Source organism: Alligator mississippiensis, chromosome 2, assembly GCF_030867095.1.
Source record: "Alligator mississippiensis isolate rAllMis1 chromosome 2, rAllMis1, whole genome shotgun sequence".
Classification (NCBI taxonomy): Eukaryota; Metazoa; Chordata; order Crocodylia; family Alligatoridae; genus Alligator; species Alligator mississippiensis.
The window spans coordinates 153,038,862-153,057,758 of NC_081825.1; the positions used below are offsets into that span (position 1 = coordinate 153,038,862).

General features: G+C 44.3%; 1 protein-coding gene across 5 annotated transcripts in view; it reads left to right on the plus strand.

Annotated features, from left to right (window-relative positions):
• The window catches only part of CCSER1 (coiled-coil serine rich protein 1), a 1,487,243-nt gene that overhangs the window by 133,776 nt on the left and 1,334,570 nt on the right, over positions 1-18,897 (plus strand). For all 5 annotated transcript variants that reach the window (XM_019488094.2, XM_019488095.2, XM_059722321.1 and 2 more), the window contains exon 2: positions 15,105-16,454. In XM_019488094.2, the coding sequence (XP_019343639.1) occupies positions 15,140-16,454 (1,315 nt within the window). In that variant the 5' untranslated portion in view covers positions 15,105-15,139. The remainder of the gene's footprint in view (positions 1-15,104; positions 16,455-18,897) is intronic.

An 18,897-nucleotide genomic window follows, 5' to 3' on the forward strand; every position in this document is an offset into this window, starting at 1 on the left:
AAATCACACAGGCGTGCATCTACATGAGACAATTTACTGTGCAGTAGGCGAATCTCTGCTCAGTAGAGCATCACCACTTATATTGGCTACTACCTATAGATACTTGCATTGGCTACTACCTATAGATACTGGCAGTAGATTTATTGCACAGTAGCTACTGTGCAGTAATGCATCTATAGACAGCTGACTGGATGCAAATTGCCCTAGGTCAACCCAGGTAGCAGGGGGCAGGGGAACTGTCCTGTCCTCCAGGCAGCTGGCTTCCATCTCCTGCTCCAGTCAGCAGATCAAAGTAGGAGCTGGGAGCCAGGCAGCTGCCTGGGGCAGAGGATGGTTTCCTAGCCTCTGCCCCTGCCTCCTGGAGCCCAGGCCTGACCCCAGTGCCTCCTGCCAGCCCAGGGCTGGTTCCTGGAGGAGCCTGGAGCTCCCCCTGGCTGCTGTAGGGTTGGGGGGCAGAGCAGGGCAGGAGTAGCTCTGCAGAGAACTGCTCCAGTCAGAAGCAAGTTTGCCCCAACAGGTGCACACGTAGACGTGCTTCTGGGGTTAGCTTACTCTGCGGTGTATGGTAAGCTTAAAACACATTGACAGTACGTGTAGATATGCCCACAGTAGGTCAATAATATATGGTCCCTGTGGTGTCACACACTTAGTAGTAGCTAGTAGGTAGCACTTGAGTGAGAGGCAACACAACTTTAGAAGATGCTGGAATTTTTTTGAGGGGGGAGGAGGGGGTCAAACGGCAGAAGGTTGCAAGACCAGAATATGGGAAGTTTATGGTGACAGAGAAAGGAGTCAGCAAGAAGGGTTAGTGGGAACAATAGATTCTTTTTTAATATCAGCCAGGAAAGGTTTTAAAGGCTGGCTGTTTGCCACCTAACACAGCTGGGGAAGGGAAATATACATCTTTCCCATGGCTGAGAGAGGTAAGTGGCAAATCTACAGGGACTGCAGCCCTTGTTGGTCAGCCATTGTACTTTTTTGTGTGTTACTTGTGAATGTTGTATTTGGAATAGATGGGGGGGAGGGGGGTCTGAGACGGACAAGCCTTCCTCCCCTCCTTTTTCCCCATCTTCTTTAGCTGCTGAGATGACTGCCTACTTCCTCCACTGCACTGTTTACAATTTAAAATGGCAAAGGAACTAATTAGTGAATAGTTACTGCTTCTTTAAATTTCATTTCCAGGATGGAGTGAAATACTAGAACTTGCACTTTGCCAAACAGTGAAATTGAGTCACTGCTCCAGTGGGCACATTACACCTGTTTTTGTGTGCGAGAAAAATATGATCTATTCTAGGTCATTTTTTCCTTTCAGATTATTTTAAATTAATTCAGCATGCAATGAAGTATGTAACGATAGCAGCCAGCGCATAGGAGAATAGTGTGTAGAAACAAATAAAGAACAGGACGCTTAAAAGCTGGACACCTGTAAACCAGTCCTGTTGCATTTTAAGGTCAAGTTGTAGTCTCTAGTGCATAGTCCAAGCAAAATTATTTTTGCTAGAGCATTGGTTGAGTAGTCAGGAATACTGTCTGTAGCGGGCATTAAAAACATGTCTCCACATGGTCAACGTAAGGGAGTTGTATGTACCACTACACACTCAGAACCATTTCCACAGTCCATCTGAAATAGCTTCTCAGTAGTTTGACATAGGGACCTATTCTGTCAAGTTTGCTAATTCTTCTGTGTGTGTTCCTTTGCAGGTTCTCTTTTGTAGGTTCTCCATTTTTTGCTTCCTAAGGCTAGGGACAGCCATTACACATTAACCGGTTTAAGTGATCAGAAACTGGTTTAAACCTGTAACAGAACAGACATTCAGTGTACATAAGCCAGTTTCAAAATAGCTGAAACTGGCTTGAGATAAACCTGGTTGAATGTAGTATCAGACTTACCTGATTTGGCTTAAACTCGTCTGTGCAATGTCTGTCCCAGACTTCTTTCTGGTTTAAGATAAACCAGAGACCCCCCCTAGTATCCTGGCATGCTCTCTGGGCTGGGCAGGGCTCTCTGCTCCACAGCAGGGCTGACCCCACCCCTCTGCTTCCTAGCAGAGACACTGGCTGGCATGGCTCTGTTAAGGCAAAGTGGGCAGGGAGGGGGTTAATTCTTTCCCTGCTTCCCTACTGCAGCTGGGATCAGCCTGTCTGCCTGGGACCAGAGGGGAGGGGGCTGCAGCGGTGGCCTCTGGAGCTGGCAGACCCTGGCTGCAGGGAAGGGAGGAGGGAGGAATTAATCCTTCTCCCTACCCCCTTCACCTTAATGGGGCCTTGCTGGATGGGTTGTCCTGTAGGATTGGAAGGGGGGCTCTGTTCCAAGCTAGCAGGGACTCTTCCCCCTCCTCCTTCCAGGGTGGGGAGGGAGATTCTGTGAGGCACTGGATGGGGACTCTTCATTCTGTACTTCCCCACCCCGCTTGCTGCTCAGGGCTGGGAGGTGGGGGATGCATGTGATGCTGCCTGGTCCCAGGGGGCAGGGACAGGGGGAGGCTGTGTTCCATGCTTGGGGTAAGTCTTCCCCCCTTTCCTCAACCTCCTCCCAGCAGGGCAGTGGGAGTGTGGAGTTCAGCTGGACACAGGGTCAGGGATGGGCGTGTAGGGGACTCCTCCCATGGCTACAGCCCCGATCACAGAGCTTAGATGGACTGGGTGGGGGTTGGGGTGCATGGGACTCCTGCCATGGCTTCACATGCTTCCTCCAAGGCTGCAGCCCTGAGCACAGAGCTCAGCTGGGCAGGGTGGGGGGTGTAGTCCCCCCCAATGGCTGCACACACTCCCCCAGTGGTGTACTGTGGGTCTCCGGTGCCCAGGGCCCAATGCTTGCAATGCGGGGGGGGGGGGTGGAGGGCTGGCACCCGGGGGCATGGCCTCTTCCTGCCCCACCCCATTGGCATGCCACTGCACTCCCCCATGTCTTCAGCCCTGAGCACGGAGTTCATCTAGGCAGGGTGGGAGATGTACAGGACTCCCTCCATGGCTGCACACACTCCCCCACGGCTGCCACCCTTGCTGCATTGAAGCAGCTGCAGCAGCAGGCGGGGAGGTCAGGGGCAACCAGTGCTGCGCTCGGGGTGAGGAGCGCAGCCATGCGCAGCCTGCCTGGCTGCTTCGATCCCCACAGTGCTCTCTGTTTAGGAGGGGGCAGGTGGGAGCACTGGTGCCCCCCCTGTACGCACCAGCTGGGGAGTGGGGCCGCCAGCAAAAGTGTTCAGAAGTGGAGTGGCCGCTTTTTGGTGAGTGTTATTGTCTGTGGGGGACCCTCATCCCAGTCAGTGGGATTGGCCCTGTTGCTGACTCGAAGCACCAGTTGCCCATGGTTGACTGGAGCCATGCCGGCAGTGGGCACGAACACCCTGAGCTGCATGCCTGCTGCTGCTGCCAGGCAGCAGGGACTGCAGCTATAAGGGAGTGTGTGCAGTCATGGGGGGAGTGTGCGGGGGTCTCTACAACCCCAGCCTACCCAGCTGAGTTCCCCATTCCCACTGCCCCTCTGGGGGAGGAGGAAGATGGGGAAGAGTTCCCCCCAGCATGGAACAGAGATTCCCCCTGCTCTGTGGGGGGAAAGGGGGGAGGAGTGAGGGCAAGAGTCTCCCTCTCAGGCTGGGAAGACTCACCAAACCTCGCAGAACCCCCTTCCCCACCCCATGGTGCTGGCAAGGGAGGAGGAGGGAGAAAAGGCTCCCCTCCCTCCCCCAGCACTGCTCCCCCTCCTGGCCCGGTGGTGGAAGAGAGGGAGGAGGGGGGAAGAGTTCCCCTCTGGGGCAGGGGAGCCCTGTGTGTCCTGGTTGCTCCTGGCTGTCAGGGAGCCACTAGGGCCTGGCCACTCCCCCTTCCTCAGTTCAGCTTCCCCATGGAAGGGAAGGGAGGGCTGCTATAGCATCCCTGGGCTTGTGGCTTGAGCCACTGTAGGCATGTGCTGAACATCTCTCCACTTGTAAACCGGTTCACTTTCTGCAGGTTAGACTAACCTGCAAAGACTGAATCAGTTCAGGCTTAGGCTTTTTGAATGTCTGTCCCTAGCCTAAATGGTGGACATGCAGTGATTTATAGCTAGCATTCAGGTGGAGGACTGGGTTAGAAGGCAGGATATGGCTATTCAGGTTACGCACCAAGGTCATTTTGGTCTCTTTTTAGGGTCATATTTATAAACTCAGTAACCTCTCTTGTAAGGCAGAAAAATACCCTTCTGCACTATGCAGATCCTTCAGGAGGATTCAGTTAGTAGCCTTCCAGCCTCTGATCAAAAGAAGTCGCATCATGATTTGAGCTCACAACTGTTGCGTCACTGCGAGGCCAGAATCTTATTTTATCCCTCCCTTTTGTGCCCGGTAGCTGGACAGGTAGAAGTGAAATTTAGACTAATACCTTTGTCATGGGCAATTTTCACTGCCCATAAAAGCAGAAAAGTTCCCAATTATTTCTCCATGGTGAGCTGATATGGACTACACAGCCTGTGTTCCTTTTGACTGGGGTCACAGCTGTACCAGTATCTGACTCATTATTCTAAGGTCTTTGAGATTAGGTTGAATATGAAAGGCATTTGAAGTAGTGGGTGTTTTAAAACCTAATTATGATATAAAACAGTTTTGGCCTGTAGGTTTTTGGAGATCTCTTTCATTGGTTTGCCTTCTAGTGCTCCGACAATTCACTTGGTAAATGAAAAGACTGTACAGATCTACTGATAATGGATAAAGAATGAATTTCCTATAACTTACTGTGTGTTAACATTTACCTTCTGGATAATTTTAAGTCAAAAGAGGACATAGATGAGAAACCACCGTTTTTCCACTTTATATTAAAACTACAGAAAGCATTCAATCTGAGCATTGGGAATAGTGCTTGTGTGCATGTAAAATGGCTCTCTTAAATTGGCACTTTACCAGTCAAAATGGACTATGTGATTGGATGTATGCATGGTTTAGGTGAAAATTGAACTGCATGCATCCTTGCTTAGTCTCTGAAAGCTTTGAATACATTTGGAAGCAAAGGGAGACTTGAAATATAAATCAGTTGTAACAGAAAGAAATGCTGCCTTCCCACTTTCAAATACAAGAAAACGGGGTTCCTGTGTTTTTATTTTTCCTATCCAATAAAGAAAACATAGTTTGCAAAAATCAGTTTTCAACACGGCAAACAAATTTTCATGGGCACTAATATACAAATGTATAACTACCTATTAAGTACTCTTTACAATAACAAAAAAACCCCTCCATATTTGAAAGTGTGTACATTACACTGGTTTCTGCAGTTTCAGAGTAAAGAGGAATCCGTTTGCTGTTATTCCACATGCTTGAAATTCTCATGCTGTCTTTCCAAAATTGCAACATGCATAAAAAGAAAACCCAAGAAATCACAACCCAGGGAAGTTGTTATGCTCATAAGGAACAGGAGAGATTTTGTCTCTCTCCTCATTCACACAAAAACAAATTATCTCAGTTTAGCACAATTTAGTCTTTTTCAGTTCCTGAAAAAGTGTAAAGAAAACTTGCTTTACTAACTCCTTGAAATGTTGTATTACAGTTACTCATTAATGGGAATGTTGTTAATAGACCATTTAATATTCAGTGGAATCATTATTTTTGTTATAAGAAAGAAAGGGGGAATATGGCTAATGTTCTTAGCTACCTTATTGCCTCTGAGGCAAGAAATGTATTGTTTTCCACATGTGGATAATGGCTAGTGCTGTGCAGGGCTCTGGCCTCATGGAGCTGTCATAATACAAATAATAAATAACAGTTACAACAGTAATAAATAGTGACGCAGATGCTGAGGGCATTGTTGACTGAGGCCCTGATTCCTCCTACTTCTGTTGTTCCAGTGAACCCGTGAAACTATGCAGGGCCCTGTTGGGCTCATGGGGCATTCCATGACCCCATGCAGAGTCAATGCTGCAATTGGAGTCTTCAAAATTTTGTTTTGCAGCACATCATGAAGATTTTGGCATATTTTAAAAAGAAATGCATGCACTGAGGGTTGGTGTTGGGTTTTTTTTGGATGTTTATGATTCTTCTTGTAAATTATAATTCTCGGTTAGAACGAATAAACATGTGACAAGGAACAGATGATTTGTGGGAGACAGCTCCCTCCCACACTTGAGCTAAGCCTGTCTCAGCATCCATTGTATATAGGTCTTGCATCAGGTCAAAAACACTGCCCACTGTCTTGGCATGGGTGATATCTCAAGATATGATTTTGTATTTAGTTTTTTATATTTTATCTTGTTTAAAGTAGCTTAACTTTACCTGAAGAGAGGCCCAAAGATCTTAAAAATCATGATGATTTTCCAAAAAAGAAAAGTGGCATTAGTTTGTGTTGTGTTCTTTCTGTTTGCTTTTGGGGCTGTCAGTATGAGTTTCATCACCTGCATTCACACTGACTTAAAAACTTGGAAGACCAGAGATTAACATGTTATCTAATGATCACTGGACACTAGTCTTTAAAGAAAAACACTGTGTACAGGTTCAGAGCTGCAAGTTTGAGCTTTGTCCCATCTTGAACTAAAAGCCTCTATTAGCTGACCCGCTTATAAATGGGTCAGCTGTGAATGGTCATTTGGGCCATTAAGTCAGGTGGCTAGACATGATGGAAGCCACGTTGCTGCCTTGTGTACCTTGGCTAAAGAAACAGGCTGGCCTTAACCACACCAGACTATGGAGATGTTTCTAGGCCTGGGTAGATCTCTGGCCTTTATAAATAGTTTAAAATGGTGGTTCTTAACCTTTCAAGATTCAGGGGATCCTCAATAAATTTAAGGTAACTCTCATTAGACTCACTGTACCCCTTCAAGACTTTTGTGAGTTGGCCAGCACCACATTGCAAAAACTAATTTAGTCATCGTTGCATAGCTTACACTTGTGGAGGGGTGGTGCAGATGCCAGGCAGGGGGGAGCTGAACCTGCACTTACCTTCTTATCTCTTCACACACAGCTTATTTCCCCATGTCTCAGGTTCCCTCCAAAGGATCTTGCTGCACCTCTGGGTGGCCCAGCACTCTGGCTGAGAGTAACTGGGTTAAAAAAAAGTGTGGAGCAGCTGTTTTTATAAAGGGAGCATCTGCTTTGCATTTGACCTTAAAATGCATGCAGACAAAACACTGCAATTTTTAGTCTGTAAACAGAGTTTTGATTGTGTTAAATGTTCCATATAATTTCAGGCTCTAAGCTAATCCCAAAGGCCACTCTAAGGAGTAAAGATCCTGACACTGCTTACATGTTTTCAGGCAAAGAAAGATTAGACCCACTGCTCCATCTGCTGGTATTTAAAGGCAGTATCAGGAAATGTTGCTTATTGAAGATGCTCATTTCATCGGCATAGTCTTTAGAATAAAAATGTCATAAGAGCAAAAAGAACTCCAAGTCAAGTTCAGTTGGTGTAAATTGATATGATTAATTTCAGTGGAGTTCTCACCTGAGGTTCTCACCCAAAGAAAGTAACATGTTCAGAAACTTTGTATGTTTAATACCTTTGCCATACACTGGATCTTTCAGGGTAAAGTTTTATGTTATGCATCCCTTGATAGTGAACCATGCACAATAATAGTTAAACTTAAAGTGGCAAAATCTTGTAAATATATTGCATATTTTTGTGGGCCATAATTCAAGGATGGTGTTTGGAAAATGGCCTCAGTTGCGTGTCGAGTGGGGCACTGAGTAGTGACCCCAACCCAGACACGCTTGGGGATGCCAAGTGTGAGAGAGGAAAAAAGCGCGACAACTAGTAGGTGAAGAAAATTCGTAAGTTTACTTACAAATAAACTTGATGAATACAGGAACTAATTACAAGGACTATTTACAGTAGCAGGTGGACACAGACGACGTGGTGCGGAGAACGAACAGATGATGGGTAGCGGCGAGTAACAAGCAAGGTGTAATCGTGAAGGTTGACTGCAGCCGAAAATACTATCAGTACAAGTATGATGCCTAGTTGGGAAATGCACAGGGCATGATTGCGCGGGGTCTAGCTATAAACTGTGGTAGCCTATGCTAGGAATCTAGCTAGAGGCCTAGGGGTCTGTCCAGACAAGACAGGTGATCAGGCTGTTTTCCTGAGTTCAGGAGCGTCTGGGGACCCTACGCTAAGGCGCGCAGTCCCCTTTATAGACTCCCTAGCCAATCGGGGTCCCCCCTTGATGGAACATTCTGGAGGCCTCAGCATGCTGGTCCGGCCAGTCACGCTCTAGGGGCAACTTCTGATTGGTTAGGCTACTAGCAATCATGCACTGTCCACATGATAGTGCATATTAAGGTCACGTTCCTCCGCCACTGCATCACCGAATGTCACTCACTGGTAGTCATTGTCACTTAATGTCCCAAACAACAATCTGGTGGAGTCACATCACCTCCTGACAATTTTAATCCTGCAATGATTTTTACATCTGTTTTTAAAACCTAAATTAACTTAAACTGGTGCAACTTCTGTATGTAGGATGAGGGTGTAAAATTAGTGTGTAGCCTGATGCTGTACTAGAAGAATATGACAGAAGTCTAAACCATCAAACCTCTTTATCATCTCTAGCAATTGAAAAAATCACTTTAAAAATATTTTTCAGATCAATCAGAGGCTTCTTAGAGTCTTCCTCTCGTTAGTTTTTTCTGCAATCTTGATGTGTAGCAATGAAAGGAAAACATTTTTATTTGAGTAACTTCTGAAATTGCTAACGGGGGATTCATAGATTCATAGATGTTAGGGTCGGAAGGGACCTCAATAGATCATCGAGTCCGACCCCCTGAAAGAGTGCTGGGTCTACATGACCCCAGCTAGATGTCTATCTAACCTCCTCTTGAAGACCCCCAGGGTAGGGGAGAGCACCACCTCCCTTGGGAGCCCGTTCCAGACCTTGGCCACTCGAACTGTGAAGAAGTTCTTCCTAATGTCTAGTCTAAATCTGCTCTCTGCTAGCTTGTGGCCATTGTTTCTTGTAACCCCCGGGGGCGCCTTGGTGAATAAATACTCACCAATTCCCTTCTGTGCCCCCGTGATGAACTTATAGGCAGCCACAAGGTCACCTCTCAACCTTCTCTTGCGGAGGCTGAAAAGGTCCAGTTTCTCTAGTCTCTCCTCGTAGGGCTTGGTCTGCAGGCCCTTGACCATACGAGTTGCCCTTCTCTGGACCCTCTCCAGGTTATCCGCATCCTTTTTGAAGTGTGGCGCCCAGAATTGCACGCAGTACTCCAACTGCGGTCTGACCAGCGCCCTATAAAGGGGAAGTATCACCTCCTTGGACCTATTCGTCATGCATCTGCTGATGCACGATAAAGTGCCATTGGCTTTTTTGATGGCTTCGTCACACTGCCGGCTCATGTTCATCTTGGAGTCCACTAGGACTCCAAGATCCCTTTCCGCTTCCGTTCCACTAAGCAGGTCATTCCCTAGGCAGTAGGTATGCTGGACATTTTTCCTCCCTAGGTGCAGCACTTTGCATTTCTCCTTGTTGAACTGCATCCTGTTGTTTTCTGCCCACTTGTCCAACCTATCCAGGTCTGCCTGCAGCTGTTCCCTGCCCTCAAATCACACTGTTCACACTTTTTGTCTCTTACATTATCTTTAACATAGGGCCCTGTAAATTCTGAGCTCCAGCCAAATGCCTGAGAAGAAGCAGATCATTAGATAATCCTTCATCATTTCTGCTCTGCTGTTCTTTTCTGTTCTTTTTTTATCTCTTTTGAAACCACCTTGAAAATATCTACGTAGAATATGTTTTTAAAATCTGAGTGTTCAAAACAAGGTCCATAAAAAAAGCAAAATTGGAAAGTCCACTCTGCACATCAGATAGGTTTCAGTTGTGCTCATTGTTAGAGTCCATTTGAAAAGATGATTTTGAACACTTAAATCTGTTACACAAAAAGTTGGGTATTCATCTAAAGAACCAAAAACTTCATGATAATTAAGAGTGATCACATAGTGCATTTACCTTATGTAGTCATAGGCTGCCTTCAATTTTAGGAAAAATAAAAGTTAAAATAATATCTTTTTAATAAAAAATCAAAAATTCAGAAACATAAGTACAATGAGTCCCGATTATTGTAATTTTAGTCATGTAAGTGGCTGCAGGTGAAAAGACTGACACCCATATGGAGCATTATGCACAGAGAGTATCGCTTGACTGGCAGTCTGATGTGAGACTGACAAAGGATGGGATCATGTTTTCCTGCTGAATAGAACTAGAAAAAAAACATTAAAAAGTATTTCCTCCAACTTATTTGGGGGTGGCCATCCATAACAATTTCTGTGTTCCAAAATGTCATATATTGGGAACCATTTCACAATTGTTGCAGGACAGGGTGCAGACACACATAGCAAGTGGGTGAGTCGGGGAAGGAAGGAATGCTTGCATCCGTCATTTGGGGGTCTCAGGGGGTGGGTGGCCAGTGGCTGGGGGCGTTTTTAATCTTCCACTTTCCCTTTTTTCCTAATAAACTGCAATCTGCAGTGTGCTTGCCTGGCTTGGTGGGCAGGACATGGTGGGAAAGGGGGAGTACTTGGACCCAAGAACCTGGCAAGCGGGGATGGGATATCAGGCTGCAATTGAGAATGAAGTGAGGTCACAAACTGGTTGTTAGAAAGATACCTTTTATTGAGCAAGCAGGCAAGGAAGCTCATGGATTAAAAACCCCCCAAAAACAACAAAATGGAAAAAGACAGTCAGACCTATGTTATAGAATGCCTGGTGTCTTCACACAAAACCATTTCACAGTGAACCAGTTTAAAACAGTACATGATTTTTCTGGGTATAGTTTTGAACCATTTCTGATGTCTTTAAACTGGTTTAAAGAGGCTTGTATGTCTGTTCGCTTCAGGCTTAATCTGTGTTATGTGTTTAAACCATTCTGTTATGCGTGCCTGTGTTCTGTACCAGTAGTGTTTAACCTTTTAGCCCCATGGGCCAGATGGGTGTCATGGGACCTGTCTGTGGGCCAGGTTCAGCCCTGGGCTCTGGCCACCCCACTTGTGTGCCCCAGGATTGGGTCCTAGGGCTCCCTCTTGCCACCTGTGCACCAGGATTGTGTGCCAGGGATCTGGCACTGCCCCCTTGTGCTCTTCCCACCCCCCCCCCCCCCAGGCACTTGGATTGGAACCAAGGAGCCTGGCATTGTATCCACCCTGCACCCCATGTGTTGGAGTTGGGTCTTGTTGGCCTGGTACTGCCCCCTTTTGGCCCCTCACATCAGGATTGGGCCCTGTGGGCCTGATGTCTCCCCCACTTGGCCCTGTGCAGTGGGATTGATTACTGGATCCAGCATGCAGGGCCTGGGACTCTGCATGAGTTAGAATATTTGGCACTGTTCCCCTGCCTCCAAATTTCCAGACCTGTAGAGAGCCCTGCTGACCAGATGACATGGTGTTGTGGGCCAGATCTCACCTGTGGGCCAGAGGCTGAGCAACCCTACTCTATACTAATGGTGTTCACTTCAGGAGGGATGTGGACAGTATCAAGAGGGTCCAGAGGAGGGCCACTCACATGATTAGGGGTCAGCAGGGTAGGCCCTACAGGGAGAGGCTATGGGACCTGAACTTGCTCAGCCTCCACAGGAGAAGGCTGAGAGGGGATCTGGTGGCCATCTACAAACTGGCCAAGGGGGGACCAGCAGGCAATGGGAGAGTCCCTGTTCCCCCGAGCACTACTGGGAGTAACAAGGAACAATGGCCATAAGTTGACTGAGAGTAGGTTCAGGCTAGACATCAGGAGGCACTACTTCACAGTCAGGGCGGCCAGGAGCTGGAACCAACTTCCAAGGGAAGTAGTGCTTGCTCCTACCCTGGGAGTCTTCAGAAGAAGGCTAGACAGTCACCTAGCTGGGGTCGTTTGATCCCAGCATCCTTTCCTGCCCATGGCAGGGGGTTGGACTTGATGATCTGCTTAGGTTCCTTCCGATCCTACCAACTATGAAACTATGTTCAATGTCTGGCCTGCAGAGCAGTGTCATTGGCCTGTGGGTTTTTCCCCATGTCCAGAAATTAGGTGGTGGGGTAGAAGTGGCACCATGAATTGTCACTATCTTGCTACCAAATTTTTGGACCGGTGATAAGCCCCGTGGGCTGGGTGATGTGGCTGTGCATGCTAGATTGTTCCATGTGGTCAAATCTGTGTATGTGGGCTACATGTCTGGATTTGGGCATGTGGGGCCAGAACGTTGAGTACTACTACTTTATATAGTCTCCCTGCAGAGCTTTGCTTAGCACCTTTCCTGGTCCCTTATTTGCCTGACTTTCTTATTGAAGCTTTAAAGAAACAATGCATGCACTGCAGTCTCACATTCAGACTGTAGGATGAATGTGTAGGACCAGCTCCTAGAATTATTTCAGTTTGTCTGATATGCAGCTCAGGTGCCATTAAAATTATCATTGCAAGCAGTACTGTGTTAAGTCAGCTTCACTCTAGGTTGCTTCAGGATGTGAAGAACTAGTAAACTGTATTTTTGTTGTTATTTTCTAAATGTTCAGTTCTCTTACTTATGGTAAAAGTAATTTTGCCACAGCTAGCGGTAGTGATTTAGTAATTTAACTTTCACATGCTGTTATTGAACGTTCCCCATTTCCACAGTTTAAATATGAGTTTTTGATGGGGCATAAATTCTTAGCATCCTACAGGCAAAGGAATAACCTTTTTCTCCTGTTTCCCCCTGGAACCTCAATGCAAGAAGTAAATTGAAGTAAAGAAGCAGTTTTTCCAACTCAGTTATTTAGAGTATGGCTAAGAATGCCAGAAGCGCTCCTAGAAAGGCACTGTTTGTTAGGTTCTTCATTCATGTGGCATCAGGGTGGGATGGGGGAACAGTTTTTTGAGCTTTGTTTGGCATTTCTCCTCTTGAGTTTTTTTTTCACGGACATATTGGTAAAATTTACAATGCAGAGAAAAGCAGGGAGTGTGGGGAAAGCTATCTGATGCTATCTGCTTCCCCATTGTGGACTAGTGCCTACTCCAAATGAAGTACTGGCCCAACCCTAATGTTGCATTGGTTGCTTTTCCCCCTGATTTTCAGGCTGTCACTAATGCAGCTATACTCAGGGGTACTTCATATGCCCAGAGCTGCCAATTCAAGCAGTAGGTTGTTGGCCCAACTATCTCTTCACTGCTATTGCAGAATTTGAGTGCCTAGGTTACAATGAGAGTTCTCTTCTGAATTCATTTCCCTTCTACATGTATGTGTATATATGTGTATATGTATGTATATATGCATGCATGCATGCATACATCTCTCTATGCATATATCTAGATATAGATATATAATCACCTCCATTCAAACTAACAAAAATCTCTCACACTTCCCTCCCCAAAAGACCCCCGTACAAATGGAAGAATGGAAATTGATGAGAGATTATAGCTCTCATCCTTGGGGGCTGTGCCAGGAGTGGATGTATATATAAAGAAGTATAGTCTCTGAACTTCATATACATCTACAGTACATGTACATGCATATTCACACATTCTCTTAATGCTGCAGTGTAATCAGCTCTTACGTACCTAAATAATTTACAAAAATATTTTTTTGCATTTGATTTACTAAAGCCAATTTCAGTTAGCTTTTCTGTTTCCTATAAACTGGAATTCCAAGTTTGTTTTGATTCAGAACTGCTGAAACCTCAGTAGCACCCACCTTATATTCCTAGCTTGTCATCAAACATCACCAGTGTTTGTGTTTTTCCCCTTCATCTTTTTTTATATAGATTACCTACCATTCTCAGGCTGTTGCTTTCATCTTAAGCCACAAAATTGCTTTATTGATTCCTGATCTTTGTGAATCCTGATACTATATCTGCTCGGATAACATATGGAGGCTAGGACCTTAGCAGCCTTTTTGATGAGGCAGAAATTACAGTACAAAGACTAGTCATCATAGGAGAATCCCTGGACTGATTTTGTTATTACTGATTCTTTTGCTCTGGCTTGACATGTATTTTATTGCTTTAATATGACTATTCCTTCAATTATTCTGTTCACTGATTTTTTTTTCTTAATTATTCACAGCTGCTTGCTTATTTTTCTTTTTTTATATCATTTTATGGTTAAATTCTTCATGCTCATTTGGTCAGTATGATTATTTTTCTTGGCTTCTTTTTTCACTTGACCTAGAATATTTTGATGAGTGGCCTTCCCTTCCCCCGTGCCCCACCCCCCTTTCAAAGATCCTGAACACTCAAAATTCCAGTTAATGTCATTGAAAGTCACATGTAGAGTTTTGGTTGTACTTATGATCATATATCACATCTCCTTATTGTTCTCTTTATGGTTCTGCATTCATTACACAAACACAGATTGGGATCCACTCAGAGTATACATTTTCCTAAAATTCTACTACTGTGCTAATTTAATTGGAAACTGAATTTGATTAACTTGAGATATTTCTAAGAATTTCAAATTGTTTTATTTTTAAATATTTTAGCTCTAAATAAGACATAAGCAATTTAATATAAATGAGTGATCAAACTACACAATTATTTCTGTAAAATGTTAAGAGAGAATCTCTAGGCTGCAAATGACAAATTGTATTCTAGTTTTCTATTGGTAAAAAATTGTAAAGGGTCTTAGAAAGAAATCAATATTAAATCATAAAAAATGTCTGATGCCAGAGATGGTATTTCCTTTCCCGTGTGATTTATCTAGTGGCTCATAGGTGATGCAGTTTTGCTGGGATTTTCAAGGGTGTCTACAGTGTGCTTAACTCCCATTGTCTAACTCCTTTGGCTTCCTATGAAAACTTCAGGCCTGAAGCGTCAAGAACAGAGCTGAACACATCACAGAACTTAGATAAATCAGGGTCTCTTCTTTTGGGGAGTTTAAAATCTTGAAGTAAGTGGGGCCTGATGTGATGGAACAAATGGACTTTGGATGGAATGTATAAAAATAAAATCTATGGTATTTAATACACTTTGAGCCTAACCTTTTACTCAGTTAAAAGAGTTTTGGAAATTCAATTTTGATTGCACATTGACATATTAATAAATGCCTTTGATTAAATATAGCAAGATCTATCTGTACTGAACAATGAACTTTTAAAGTTTAAAAATCTTTAAGTCTTCGTTTATTTAGATTGCTTTAAAATATTTTTGCGTATATATGTATGCTACTTCCTTAAAATCATTATTTTTGTCTTTTTCCCTACTTACCCCAGATTGGTGTACTGGCTACCTAGAACCCCAAGTCCTGATGGGGGATTCAGGATCAAGACGGTCAACTATTGTGTCTCGATTGCCAATATTCAGGAGGAGTATTAACCGAAGACACGATTCCCTTCCTTCCTCGCCTTCCTCTGTCAATACAGTTGGTGTCCACAGTTCCTCTCCTTCTAGCACAAATTCAAGCTCGGGGAGTACAGGCAAGCGTAGGAGCATATTCCGTACTCCTTCCATTAGCTTCCATCACAAGAAAGGGAGTGAACAGAAGTCTGAATCTGCAAACCAGAATATAAGTATTTCAAATGGCGCCCAGTCTGCTCACAACAGTTTGCAGAAACTCAGCTTGGAGGATCACGTTAAAAGCAGAGGGAGACATTCAGTTGGTTTTGGCAGCTCGCTCAGCAAGAAAATAACAAGGTCTTTGACAGAGGACTTTGAAAAGGAGAAGGAGCAGTCAGCTAATAAGAATGTCTTCATAAATTGCTTAAGTTCTGGTAAGAATGAGAGTGATGACTCTGGCTTTACAGAGGAGCGAAGCAGATGCTCCACTAAACAGCCCACACGAAAACTTCTCCCTAAGTCTTTTTCATCGCACTACAAGTTTTCAAAGCCAGTTCCCCAGAGCCAGTCAGTATCCTGTGTGCAACAGTCTGGATGCTTATTAGAGATTAAACCATATGTTGAATGTGAGCCTGCCACAGTAAGGTCCTCTCCTTCATGCTCTGCTGAGATAACAGAATGCACAGGAAGTTCTTTGCAATCCCCACTACTTTCCGCTGATCCCACCACAGTCCACACTCCTTCGGAGTTTTTAGCCTTGACAGAGGATTCTGTTTCAGAAGTTGATGCACCAACTAATAATGGAAACACAGGACTGCTCCCAGAGAACTTTGGCCACCATGTTTCTACCTCTCGGATGTTCCTCAACACAGCTACAGCTCACATGAGGGAAAATGAGCACATAGAAAGTACTTCCCAGCTTGTTATAGCTCCTGTGAGATGCACAACCTTATGCAATACTGAATCAAATATCTTACCCCAGACCTCTGCTGCTAATCAAATACAAGTATTATTACCAGCCACTGAACTACCTGTTAAGGATGCTGGGCATATAGGAAAAATTAACTCTGCAGATGCACAGTTAGAAACCTTAATGTTAAATTGTGCAGAAAAAACAACTGAAACCTCCCCAAAAGCACATGAATTAAGTGGTGGCCACCACGACCTAACAGGACCTGAGCACATTAAAGAAATGGTTCCTGTAACGGCATCTAAGATTCTCCCGTCATCTTCTGAAACTCAGTTCTTTAAAGAACAACAGGAATATGAGGTTAATCACTCTAAAGGTATGTTGTATGCTTTTGGCCTGGTTTCTTCTCTAAGAGGTATTCTGAATTACAAAGTAGATAATTTGGTGTATTGTTGCAATTCAGAAATCATGCCTCAGGTGTAACAATTTAATCAGATTAGCACCAAAATCATGAGAATTAAGAATAAATATCCATGTTTTGGACTGTCTTCTCATGTTTTATTAATTCCTCTTGACTGTTCATAATGTATTGAACCTTACAGTGTTGCCAACCCTTGCAAATTTATGAGTAAGGTGATCTTGGCCACTGCTGTAGGAACTGTTAGAGGTGGCAGCTCAGGTGGAGCCCTTCATAATAAGAGACACCCTGTGCTCCAAGAATTCATAATCATGAACAAAGCTTAGCTGTAAACTTAGGCTGTAAGACACTAGAACTGGGATTAACTAAGCCCCTCTCAGTGAAGGCTACTCTGTTATATTTACTTCAAAGATTGAAGCTTGCTTTCTGGAAAAGGTTTTGTTACAAATCAAGTTCTGACCTTTTTTTGGAGCTTGCAACAAACCATGGCCTTCAAGTCTTTGAACAACCAGGTAAACTCTTCTACACACCATTCTCAGCCCCTAACAGACTGTACCTGCTGTAGCCTGTTCCTACTGGGAGAGTTTCTGTTGACAAATATGCAATCATAAAAAAGGTAAAACAGGTATTACTATACAAATTCACTTCTAAATGGATTTTTTTGTGATTATAAAATCATTTCAAGAGTTAATTCATGGTTCATATATGAACCCTTCTACACATAGGTAGATTTTTCATACTACCTCAGCAGAGTTCACCTTGTAACCCCTGCACAGATGTCTTCAGTTGGAGCAATAAGAGTAATTGGAAGCACAAAGTATGCTGTTGTAATTTTATATAAAACAGTGCCTCTAGGGAGAGGCAACAGGCATGTTGCTATGGCTTACAGAAGTATTTTATGAGGCATTGGTGAAAACCAAACTTCTGGATTCTTGGTTTCTGTTTCTGACCCTGGAAGCAGAACCAGATGGTGGCATAGTAGCTGCAGATGAATGTTAACAGTGATCCTGCTACGGTCATGAGGCGAGACTGAGTGCAGAACTTCTGGCTGTAAAAGTTGAGCTTCCAGGACTTCTCAAAAAAATGTACCTTTAGGAATAGAAAATACAGCAGCATCATGAACTTTTTATATAGTCTAGCTGTGAGAGGGTGACCTGGTGACCTCCTGTTAATGTGGATAACAGAAGCCCTTTGCATGTTCTTTTTGAAAGATGGTATGAGAGAGTGCAAAAGGCTTGCCCCTGTTAGAGATGGAAGTCCAATAGCATCCAAGTCTTTATCTGATGGTGTTGTACAAGCTCTGTTACCTTCTCTGGGATGCATGGAAAAGATAATTATCCTCCTGAGTTGTCCTATGTGTCTTTAGTTTATCATCATCATCCTAATACTTTTTACATACGTCTAGCCACAGCATTTAGTGGAAGAGCTGTGTCTCTAGGCTTCAATTTAAGGACAGGACACTGTGTGGGACTAGCTTGCTTCCATATTTTGCTTCCTCAAGGTGACATGAAAGTTTGGCCTTTGGCAGAAGCATCAGCTACCTGCAGCTGTTGCCAAAATTTTCATTACTCACAATAAATGAATGAGGGTTGGCAAAAAGAATGCATGGAAGCAAAAAGAACTTGCAAATACATATTTCCTCAAACACATTAACTATGTATATAGACTGGGTTTAAAGGTGGGCATTTCTTCATATTTTCTTGCATGTACGCATTTCTGGCATTACAATAGCTGTCTCACAGGTGACTGGCACTGTCAGGCTATTTAGCTTTTGTTAGAGGGAACATTTTCAACACTGAAGCCTACCCAATTTAAAAAATACTATTAGTTTTAGATATTACACCTACCTGAGCCTCACTGGGCTTGTGTTGACTGTCATACTAGCTTGATCATTGTCTAAACTTAAGTAATTAATTTTCTCTTGAGCTGTATTAAATGAAAGCTCAATTCGGAAAAATTACCCCGAATGAAAGGCGGCTAGGTTGCCCTAAAGTTTTTTTTCTTACTGCAAGGTAATTGCAGGCAGGTAAACAGTTACTCTGCTGACGAGCAGATGTCATTTTTATTGTGGGATCAGCTGTGACAGGATGTCTCCTGTCACAGTGGATCAGATGCATTGACCAGAACAGATATTGCCTGGGCCTGTTGTCCCCCTGCTGTTTCTGGGGCTTCAGAGGCCTGATCCTATAGGACGCTGGCCGAAGGTGCCTGGACCTGACCTGGGGCATGCTTCTGCAAACAGAGTGGGGAACTCCATGGGGTTCCCTTGCTGGGCAGCATGAAATGTGCACCCCGGAATCCCCTGCCTGGGACATCTGGAAAGTACAGGCAGCCTCAGGTTGTGGGGATTGTGCCATAACCAAATAGACTTCCCCTGCATTTGAGATGCAGCAAGGGTCAA